Source organism: Phasianus colchicus, chromosome 2 (assembly GCF_987193195.1).
Source record: "Phasianus colchicus chromosome 2, bPhaCol1.hap1.1, whole genome shotgun sequence".
Classification (NCBI taxonomy): domain Eukaryota; kingdom Metazoa; phylum Chordata; class Aves; order Galliformes; family Phasianidae; genus Phasianus; species Phasianus colchicus.
The window spans coordinates 95,818,368-95,830,025 of record NC_143437.1 but is presented as its reverse complement, the minus strand read 5'-3'; the positions used below and the strand labels follow the sequence as shown (position 1 = coordinate 95,830,025).

The 11,658-nt window shown below is 47.1% G+C and overlaps 1 protein-coding gene across 2 annotated transcripts in view; it reads left to right on the top strand.

The window, feature by feature from the left end:
- The first annotated feature begins 5,684 nt into the window (after positions 1–5,684).
- Positions 5,685–11,658, top strand: part of MBOAT2 (membrane bound glycerophospholipid O-acyltransferase 2) — an 89,277-nt gene continuing 83,303 nt past the window's right edge. For both annotated transcript variants that reach the window (XM_031611349.2, XM_090136356.1), the window contains exon 1: positions 5,685–5,899. Coding sequence is in view for 1 of the 2 variants with exons in the window: in XM_090136356.1 (XP_089992482.1) it covers positions 5,828–5,899 (72 nt within the window). In the remaining variant the exon portion in view is untranslated. The remainder of the gene's footprint in view (positions 5,900–11,658) is intronic.

Genomic DNA, 11,658 nt, shown 5'->3' with positions numbered 1-11,658 from the left:
TTATCTTGGAATTAAAAGTAAATCTTAAGCAACTCTGTCAAGAATAAGGTGTGCTTTTCTTTCAGAAACAATTAATCCAAACAAAGAAGGGACTTAGTCCTATCTTATTGCACTAACCTAGGGCAAGTGGGAGGGATCCTGGGAACTGAACTCTCTGCGTGGCAAGGATCAGTTTGAGAACCTGTAACATCAGATATCAGGAAAAGTTAGGTTTCCCCTTTCAACTAGGAGACAGCCCAGAAACCTGAGAATCTTGTTAAAAGCAGTTATTTCCATGGTGCTGTTGCAATTTAACAGGAAACTAAATGATTTATCAATGATACATTTATTCATAAGTATTTAATATGATTTTTTAAAAATAGTTAGGGTAGTAAAATAGGTAACCTTGGCAGCTCCTGAGGACTGTTTTATAGACTGACAAGTAGATTCCCTTTCCATCTACCTCATGTTTCACAGTCTTATACACACCTAATTAAGCTCTAAACAACAATTTTTGAACTCATAATTTAGCTTTGAGGTTCGCTGCTTTTATTGCAGTTCTGAAAAAGAGCCTCTAATACCCACACTTTTCAATCATCAGTGACAACAATATCCCACTTGCACTGAAGTTATTACAAGCTAAAACACTGCACTGTCAGTTTGTATTGTTTTCCCATAAATTATTTCATGAATAGAATTTGCTTTGAAAAGGTGGCTCATTTATTAGAGAAACGTCTTGCTGCTCAAGTCAGTTGTTTTGTCCTTATCATGCAGGCATGAGTTCCTTTAGTCAGGAAATTACCATTTCTAAGATCCGTACCTGAGAGCTGCTACTTACAGCTGAAAAGTCTAGTGAGCTTTCCCATATCCCTCTGTACAAACCTTGCTTGATTTTGCTAACAGACAGGGTTTATAACTGTGAAAAGCAACATGGGCTGAGCAGGAGTTCCCAGGTGACACTAATGCATTTCCCCATTGCAGAACTTACAAAACTTAAGTACTGAGATAAGAGAAAGTTGGCCCAGATGCTTGTTTGTTTGTTTTTGATAGTTGTTGTCTTATAAGTGGAGAGGCTTCTTTGCTCTGTAGGGTTGAAACACAAGAAGAAATCCAAAATCTAAAACCAAAGTGCCCTAAAAGAGCCAAAAGGAGATTTTAGCAACTGAGTGTAGAAAAGTATTTACATTTTTTTCCTAATAACTAAAGAGAAAAACAAAAATTACATGACCTAGCAATGAGCAGTACCATCATTATACAATTCCTACCCACATTAGCAGGAATCACATGGGGCACTGAATTACCAATATAGCAGAACAGACTAATTAGAGATTACTTTAGATTAGTAAACAGTCGATGCATGTGAAACTTATTGTGTTGGGATATTTGAAATACTTCAAGGGATGGCAAAAGGCTGCTTTGGAGGAATGGTGAGACCTAGCTACAAATGGCAAAATTCAATAGCAGAATTTTTGATTTGGTTTAATTGGCATTAGCTTCTGCAGAAACTAGTTACTACTCTTTAGAATGAAGTCTCAGATATTTTAGCCTAATCAAAGCTGGAGAGGTAAAGCTAAAATAAGTGTTTACTCTGGAAAAGGGATAATCTCTCTAGAGCTAATACTGAAACTTGTTTTCTTCTTCATCTGTTGTGCTAAAAGGAGTTCTAAAGGTTGTTCCTGTCTTCTGCTGGGAATGTGTTTTCAGAACTAGCTTACCGAGCAGAGAGAGGAATAAAAACTCCACCCTGTGAGGTGCATCTGATAACATTGTCCCACTGCCTCTGCCTATCCTCTCCACAGATCTTCTCTTTTGGTTCTTCATTGTTTAATGTCACGTGGTTAGACTGGTAATGTAAACAACCCAATATCTTACATGGTCATTTGGCTAAACAACGCTTACAGGAAATGTCTGTTACATTGAGGCTACAGCATTCTGACAGACCAAGTGACCTCACTGGGGCCGAGATGCCTTTGAGTTCATCTTTATACAAAACTGTGAGCACTTATGGAACCATAGAAACTTAATCACAGAACACCAGAAGTAGTTCATAATACATCGAGCCACTCTCTGGGGATTACTTAAACCAACACATCCCCTCCTGAGCTCTGACTGACAGCTGTTGGTGGAATTTCCTTGTGAAATAGGGGATGCTGGGGAGGAACTTCTAGGAAGGGCAGGTAGTGACAGGACCAGGGGAAATGGTTTTAAACTGGAAGTTGGTAGATTTAGACTAGATATTAGGAATAAATTCTTTACTGTGAGGGTGGTGAGACACTGGAACAGGTTGCCCAGTGAGGTTGTGGATGTCTCCCCCCTGGAAGCATTCAAGGCCAGGCTGGATGGGGCTGTGAGCAACCTGGTCTGGTGGGAGGTGTCCCTGCCCATAGCAGGGGGTTGGAACTGGGTGATCTTCCAACCCAAACTTGTGATTCCAAGTACTGCTTCTTGCTCATTATATGCAAATATTTCCAACAGCATGAAAGTAAGTAATGTTTATTGAAAACTGTTCCACTTATATGACCAACAACTCTTACAGGTTTCCTACCCTGGATATGCTAGCTTCTTTGTATCACTTTCCAACCTGCTTTTTCATGGCACCACATGAAGGATTTCTTCATACAACTTTCAGGGCTCATTGCACTGTCAGCGTGTCAGTGCAAAGCAGAGTGCTGCTGTTCACCAGTGATGTCTCCCTGTCCAACAGACAACACAGTCTCTTCACAGAGGGAGGAAATTCTCAACAATGCTAAAAATGTGTAATGAAGTCTCTTAAAAAAAAAAAAAAAAAAGGCTCCTGAAGACCTAGTTTTATCCTAATGCCTGTGGAAGCCCTCAGCACACAATTTATAGCTGATACCAAAGGTACACTACAGTATTAATTGCTTATTTTCCTCTTAATTTCTTCCCAGCCAATATTTGCGTGCCTCACTTTTAATTGAAAACCTGGATTTTAAGCTGTGTGGTACAGGAGCCTTTTTGTTCTTTCATGTAACTCATCTGCCCTGTCACTACAAAGGGACCATTATTTTAAGACACATTTCTTTATCATTGTCTAATGCACACCTTCCTAAATAACAGCATGAGAACATCTACAAACACTGCATTTTTTTCCAATGGAAATTTTGGACAGATGCAATCATGTAACTTAATGCCTTAGCTGACAACTATTTGTAATGATAATGTAATGATAATAAATGTGTCTTTCAGGTTTGAACTCTGAAGATGCTAAAGTCATGCAAGGAAATGCATTTTTGTATTTTCTCAGCATATGCATTGGAAAAAGAATGAAAATCATTGGAAAAGCAAGGACTGTGTTTTAAAACCATCTGATTTCTTATGCCATGACAGTATGAGCTTATTTTCAAACAATTTGTTAATTGAATCCAAAAGCTTCATTCAGCAGGTCAATTACTTGATGCATATATTTCATGAAACTCTCAGTAACACCACCTCCCTGGATTTATTTAGAATCATTCCTTGTGACTGGACTGTGCTTCAGAACTAGCTATGGGCAATCTCTAAAGCAGTTCTTCTGCAGTTTCAGGTGAGAAAGTTTAGATTAAGACTTCCAAAGATGGGGATATGTCTACGTATTGAATCGGGTACATAGGCTTAGCCTTTATATACATGTATGTATTGCCTATTGCAGACTGAGCCCAGTGGCACTGCACTCCTATGAAGTTACTTACATGTATGTATATACATCTGGGGGGTTTGCATTTACAGGACTGATTCAGAATTGACTGGGAAAAGGTGTGGGTGTTTTGGTTTTTTTTTTCCTTTCTGAAGGCAGCTCTTTGCTTTACTTACAAAAACATCATGCGATTGCTTCTGAAGCTGCAGATGCTACCACACGTGTAATTACTTGTCACACAGTGAAGAAAACTAATTAAAACCACTTATTTGTAGCTATTAACCAGTCTCTTTAACTGCAGACAAAAGACCACGCTACAAGCTAAAAGGGGGAAGTGTGGTCTTCAACTCAATAAGAAAAGCACCGGATGTTTTCAGATAATTACATTTACCTCCATTTTTCTGCTACTACCAATTAGAATTAATTGTGAACCTAAATGGGTATGCAAATCACTCACCTAGCTGTTCTTCCAGCTAGGGAGACAAAACATTTCATTTTCATTTTTCATGCACTTAAAATCAAGGTGAAAGTCTTGTGCTTGCGGGAAGCTACATGATTAGTGTGATGTGCAGGCAAAATACACACATTTAGCAGGATTATAGGCAAAATATCCAATACATATATTTTAAATGTTTAATAAAGTTCAAGGAATAGCCTGCAGCTTTCTGCCAAGAGATCCAGAATTCCTGAGCAGTTACAGATTCAGAGCAGTAAGTTCCATTGGAGGCTCCTCCATCATTTAGAACAATTAATGCAAAAACTTAGTTCATAAGAAGAAAAACACTGACACAGTGGAGGATTCTGATGTGAAAGCAGCAGGGCAGGTTACTAAAGCAGAAGCACTCAGTACTAACCCTGCTGCACGAGCTCACTGGCTGCCTGCTGCACGTCCTCACATCAAGTCACTGAGGACTTCGCTTTGTTTCGTGTTGCAGGGCTCACTGGGCAGGAGGAAGAGCTGTGCCACACACTGGTTTGTTGCTGTTGGCACCACATTGCTTCTTGCTTTCTTTAGGGAAACCACTGCGAGCCCAAGCCTACTGGAAAGGCACTTACGGTTGTACTGCTTCAGGTTTGTGTATGTAACAAACAGACCCTCAATAAAGGAAAAATTGTGGCTTGCAGCCATGGTAGATGGACCTCCCTGAAGTCAGAAGCTGGAAGAGGTGGGTTTTTTTTTTGCTAAGTTGTTGAGAACTCTTAATGATGGGGATGCAGCACCTCTCCCAGGAGAAAAGGCTGAGGGAGCTGGGACCGCTCAGCCTGCGGAACAGGAGGCTGAGGGCCATCTCCTCCACGTCCAGAGACACCTGAAGGGAGCACACAGAGAGCGGAGCCAGACTCTGTCCGTGGTGCCCAGAGCCAGGACGAGAGGCACCGGGCACAACCGGGAGCGCAGGAGGTGCTGTCTGGGCTCCGGGAGCACTTCTGCGCGGTGCGGTGGCGGAGCGCGGGCTGCCGGAGCCGCGGGCTCTGCTCCCCGGGTACCCAGAAGCCCCAGACGCGGCGCACCGCGCTCTGCGTCCGCGCTGCAGCAGGGCTGGGCACGGCGCACGCGGAGGGCCTTTCCAGCTTCGGCCGCGCGTGGCCCGTGACACCGGGCCGACCCCGGCCCTCGCTCGGCCGAGCCGCGTTCCGGAGGGCCGCTGCCCCGCCCGCAGCCCCGCAGCTGCTGCCGGCCCCCGGGAGGAAGATGCCGTTTCCTCTCAGGTGCTCCCGTCTATTTACGAACGCCCTCTCCGCGCCCCTCCCGCATCCTTTTCCCCTCGCGGCCGCGGGGCGAGGCTCCGAGCTCGGCGCGCTACCTGAGCGCGGCCCCGACCCCACCTCGGCGCCGGGCGGCCCAGACGAGGCCGGCCCGTCCCCGCGCCGCCCCGCACCGGCGCCGCCCCTCCGGGCTCCATCTTCCCCCTCCCGCACCCCGCGCCGGGCCGCGACCGCCGAGCGCGGAGCCGCTCGGCCCCGCCCACTCCGCGGCGAGGGGCGGGGATTGGGTGAACCCTCCCGTCACTCCGCGCTCGCGCCGCGCTCCCATTGGCCGCCGGCGCCGTCAGTCGGCGGTAGGGTCGCGCCGGCCCCTTGTTGTCACGGCGCCGTGCGGGGCTGGGGCTCTTCGCGCCGCCGTTGTTGCCGCCGCCGCCGCCGCCTCGGGCGCCCGGCAAGGAGCGGTTCCTTCGGCCTCGCCGCCCGCTCTCCCGGCGTGGGTGCGACGCCATGGCCACCAGCACCACGGGCTCCACGCTGCTGCAGCCCCTCAGCAACGCCGTGCGCCTGCCCGTCGACCAGGTGAGGCTCCCGCGGCGCCGCCCGCCCCGCCGGGGGCACGCGAAGAGCGGGGCCGCCTCGTTCCCCGGCGCCGCGGGGCCGCCCGCCTCGCGCTGAGGGTCAGGTGCGGCCCGCCGCCGTCCCCGCCCCGCCGGGTGCGCGCTGAGGCCGCGGCCGAATCGCGGGCATCGCCCCCGGGGCCGCTCCGCCGCGCGGGGGCTGCGGCCGCGCTCGGGTCCCGCGGCGGGGATGTGCGGCGGTGCGGCCCCGAGCCGCGTGCGCGGTGTCGGCGTCCGGGCGGTGCCGAACGTGGGACGGGACGGGACGGCTTGCCGAGTGGTCGTCAGGGGAGCGGGGTCGGCCTCATCGTCCGCGGGGTGCTCGTGTGTCTGTAGGGCTATCCGCAACTTCTGAGTGAGTTCTGGGGATCTTGTGGTAGCGGGGAACTTCGTGTGGGGGGTGCGTAAAGGAAGAGAAAAACGCTCCTGTTGGTGCGTAAATGAATGGAACGGGACGCGAGAAGCAGTCTGCCCTCCCGTGAAGGGATGCCGGTGCCTGGGCACCTCGGGAGTAGGAAAGTGATTTGAAATGAAACCCGGAGGAAGGAGCGCGTCCATCGGCTTCTGAGCTACCTGCTTTTCTCTATTTCTCTTTTCTCCGTGTCTGGGAGGTAGGTGGGGTAACCACAGGTGAAGGGTGCATGGAAATACCTTCCAAAAAGCTGCTAGAAGTGGGCAGGTCTCGGTGGAGCTGGCTGCGATGGGCCGGATGCTGAGCACTGCTGGCACTGCCTCCTGTGGGTATGGCTCTGTATGGCTCCGTGCTGTGTGCTGCTGCCATGGCTTTACTGGGAAATAGGGGGTGGAATAAGAGGTGATCACCTCTTTATGGCATGTTACTGCTGTCTCCTTATCATTTGCTTGTAACTGTAGTCTTAAATTTAGTGATTTAATTTGAATTTAAGAGCTTTTGATACAGCATTTTGGTGGTAATGAAGTTACTTCTTATCAAAGCCTGGAGAACTTTCCTGTTCTGAGTGCATTGCAACAGATGCTCCTGTAAAGGTGTTTTTGCAAATAACTCTGCTTGAGCTCTGTGAGTTCTTGGGGGTTATTACAATGGAGGGTGACTAAATGCAGGGTTTAGAAGATAACTTCTGCAATAAGCATTAAAAAACCTACACGTGTGTTTTTTCTGTAGTGGGCTGCAGTATCAGCCCTGCTGTGTAAGGAGAGCTTGGACAATGAATGGAGTATGAAGAGTTACAAAACTATGTTGCACTAAGAATGCGCCTTTAACTGATTCAAAAAGGGCAACAAAAAGCAACACTCTGGGTTGGGGTTTTGTAAACTGTCAGTTTGAGAGTGTAGTAAGAGTGTAACACAGAGAGAATAGGAATGTGTTCTGTGTCAGGGAGGTGAAACTGGTGGAGAGTGTGAGGGCAGAGAAAGGAAATGCACCCGGAGGTTGTGTGTGGCACTCAGTGACACTGTATGTGTCCTGGGTATGGAAACAGCTGTGCTCGAGGGAAAGGAATGAATGAAGAGCTCCTGATCAGTGCATTGTTTCTACCATCTAACTGAAAGTCCTGCTGTGATGGGTCCTACCATGAAGCAGCCATTCAGAAGATATGCTGTGCCAGTGGTTGGAACCAGCGGATAAACAAGATTAAGCTTTATTTATCTACTTCTCTTTTTTGTTTTTAACCACAAGTAGATGCTAATATTTTTATCTAAAATTTTGTGGTTTACAATTAAGCAATTACTCTCTGTAATGATCCTGCTCTACAGTCTTACTGGAGGCGAAGGTGTGTAACTGGGAGGCTGAGTCCAGGCAGTGTGTGCTTGTGCTGTTCTGCTGACTGGGCGTGCAAACACAGCTGAAAGAAACTTGCCTGTTGGCACAGAATCTAAGTAGAAATTTCACTTACAGGTGAAGCTGATATCTCTAATTTTGACCTGATTAATTGGATGAAAATGTATGTGTGGGTTGAGTGCAAGAAAGCAGATGGACTACTTCTGGTAGTATGAGAGGGACAGATCTGTTTGTAAGCAGTGTGTTACAGAATGGTAGGGGTTGGCAGGAGCCTCTGGAGATGACCTAGTGCAGCCCCCAGTGTGCTAGCTGCTACCAGCCTGGAACCTGGAGGATGGCAGCTCTGCCAGAGCCACTGGGCATGCTTGTGAGATCATAGCATATCCCAAATGGAAAGGATCAGTGTGTCCAACTCCTGGCACCGCACAGGACTATCCAGAAATCAGACCGTGTGTCTGAGAGCAGTGGGGCTGTGCATGCTGCCCTGGGGAGCCTGTTCTGTGCTTGACCATCTCTGGTGAGGAACCTTTTCCTGATATCCAACCTGAACCTCCCTCTCCTCTGTGTTGCACGAGGAGAGCTCTGCTTCTTTAACAGTTTGTTCTTCGTGATCTTTCCTCTTGGTAGTGGACCACCAACTGGCTACTGGGGTGGAAGAAAGCTTGCTGTTCCTCTTCTGTAACTACCCTGCACAAGGTATTATGTGATGATTGGCCGCTCTGTTAACCCATCCTTTGGCTCTTCCCTTGTCTTGTACAAAGTGAAGTGAAATGCCTGCTTTGAAAACCAAATGTGTTTTGTGGTGGGCTGCTGCTTCTGCCTTCATTCAATCCCTTTGTTGTTTTCAGTCTTAAGATGCTGGGGAAGATGGTTGGTGTAATCAGCAACCTAAGACTGTCTCTGTAGATTTGGGAAGGCAAATATGCAGACCTTTTTTTGTATTTAGTTATAGGAAAAAGAAATGTACTCCTTGGGGTGAAAACCTCTATCTTCTCACTTCCTGGAGCAGCCAGGTTTCCTGCTCAGCAAGGGAAGCATCCTGTTGACAGATCTGTGTCTTGGGTCCCTAAAGTTAATGAAGAGTGAATGCATGTAATTGCCCACGATTCTCCCTCTGTCTTGTTTGACAAGAGAGGGAATAGGAGAAGTTATGTCATTCCCTCCCCTTGCAGCTAGAGAAGTGCAACAAGAATTACCAGGAAGGCTTGGCTGCCGAAGGGTTTTGTTGCATAATGCATCGAGGTTGCAGCTCTCAGTGTTGTGTTACAGCTTTGTCTCTCACCTAGGCTTCTAGTTTTCCCATCTACGCTGCTGTCATGCTGGTGTGCCTGCTGCTTGCTTCTTCCTGCAAGGGGAAGCTTTGGCAGGCAGCGTGCTGGGCTGCGGTCCGTTTCTAGCTCGGTCTCGCTGATGACAAGTCCCTTGTCTCTTGTTGTGCCAGCTCACCTATCTTTATATCGGAGAGATTTAAGTTAGTTGTGAGCTGATGGTGGTCCTAGGAGAGCAAAGCTTGGCTTTCTTTGCTCTTTCTCTGCTTCCACCAGAGGGAGCAAAATTTGAATCAGAAAATCGGCAAAAATTAGTTGAAATATTCCCGCAGTTGATTTGCCATAGAAACAGATAGCAGTTACAGGGGAGTCGCTGGGCAGCAGGGATGGGAGCTGGGTGATGCCGGTATGTGAGCATCAGCTGTTGGCACTTGTCTGAGAGATCGATGTGGAGATTGTGGGGCACGGGCTGGAGAACTGGATCTGCTAGCTGCAGCCATCGCCTTCCAGATAAGATCAACAGAGCTGCAGTGTTTTTCAACAGACGTCACCAAATTTCCTTGCTATTTATTTCTACTCATCTCTTGTTGTTTTTTTTTTTTTGTTTCCCTAACAGTAATTTTAGCTTTTATTTGAATAATATGCTCATTTATGTAGACCAGATAGCATTTTCTTCAAGAGTCCCAAATCAAAATTGACCTTTTTAAAGAACAGAGCTCAATGAACCTTATAAACTTCATACCTTAGTGACTGTGAGCAAGGCTGCTACATCTCTGCATTGCTTGCAGCACACGTGTCCTGAGTACCTGAGCTACTTCAGCACGCCTTGAATGCAGCCAGCTCTGCGAAAAGCAGTGAACACTGACATATGTTGAGCCTCATACTTCTCCTGGTTGCCTTCAAGAAGGGTAGGCAGGATTATTTTCTCTTGGACGTTGCTATGAATTGTGCATTTCTTAACTGCATATGACTGGAAAAATGCAACTGTGATGTTTTGACTTTGGATGCTTTGGAGATGAGCTCCAGCTGGAGTTTGGGTAGAAGACCAGGCATGGAGGTGGTATGGGTATCATTTTGCTTAGCAGCCTGGTTGCCTGCAGGAAGCATGTGGACACATCTCATAGCTCTATGGTATGCTGGGAAGTTTTGGGCATTAGCAGTGCTGTAGTCTGCCTTGTTTTCTGCCCAGGGAACCTGACCCAGCCTCCTGAGGACTGAAATGCTTGAATCTAATGAAAGCCTTTTTGTTTAAATATAGAGGAGAAATTAAAATGTTTGTGTAACTGTCCAGAATATAGATGGCCTAGTGTTTGTCTTAAGAATTATTGAACTATATATATTCAAGGAAGGTTCTAGTTGGTTAAGAAACATTTCTTCTCCAAAACAGTAGTCAGTCATTGGCACAGGCTGCCCAGGGAGGTGGTGCAGTCACCGTCCCTGGAGGTGTTCAAGAACTATTGGAGATGTGGCACTGAGGGATGTGGTCAGTGGGCATGGAGGGGATGAATTGGGGTTGAACTCGATCTTAGTGATCTTTTCCAGCCTTAATGAGTCTATGATTAAAAAATGAAAAGACCTAAAGAGCGTCCAGCTTTATTCTGTTGGTGACTTTCGCTGATGTAACCCAGGAAATGTATGAGTAATAGAAGTGAGTAAAAGTAGAACTGATGGGTGTGTGAAATGCAAACGTTGAGGTAAGGGAGTGGTAGGACAAGGGCTTTGTGCCCCTTCTTTGCCCTGTGCTTCCCGTATCTGCCGCTAGCAGTCTGAAAAATGAAGGGTGGGTGGTGGTGTGATTTCCTGTGGCAGTGGATGGAGGCTGTGATGGGTGATCAGAAGCAGCAAGAAGTGCTGTGCTCTGCATTCTGTGTGCCATTCCCTTTAAAAGGGTGTTTCAGATATTTCAGATTTCCTAGCAAAGTGCAAGAGTGGTAGGTATTGTTCTGCTTTCTTCTCTTCCACTCTTTTGAAGGAAAGTTCAGGAATATCCCATCAAATAGCTCTGGTCTCTGTGCAGTTACACCTTTCCTGGAATCCAGCGTTTGAGGCAACACCTGCACACTGTGCTCTGGGTGATGCTGGTTGGAGTTGCACTGTGTGAGATGTGTAGAGAAGGATGAAATCGCTGGGAGAAGATTTAAAAAAAAAAAAAAAAAAAAACTTGGCAGGAGGCAGTGACTGCCTTGAAGGAAGGAGTGGGAGCTGACAGAAATGGAGAGAAGGCAGCAGACGCCGATTGCAGTGCTGGGAAAGATGAATTGTCTCTTAAGTGCAGGGAAGACTTAGTGCAAAAAATGAGTATGTCTCTGTTTATTTCACATTTATGAACACTGTTGCGGAGACACGAAGGATATAGCTACTTACATTTTCTAATTTATACGAAGGAGGTGGTGAATTTTCCCTTTGATACAGCCTCGATCGCTTTCATAATAGGGATTTCTCCAGGTCTTTGTGAAGTAATGGGAAACCTGAAAGATAATTACAGCCCAGCGAGCAGCTGCAATGAACATGCTTTACCTGAGCAGTCTGGAGTTACTGCTTTGCTTTGCCCAATTGTTTTTCCCATCCTTAGGCAATTCATTTAGCTGCTGTAAGAAAGAGCACTTACTGACTGGTGCACAAGTCACTCCTGCATCCAGGGTGCCATTCAGGAAGTGCTGCAAAAACACCGTGTCCTGGGATGCTGAGAAGAAATAC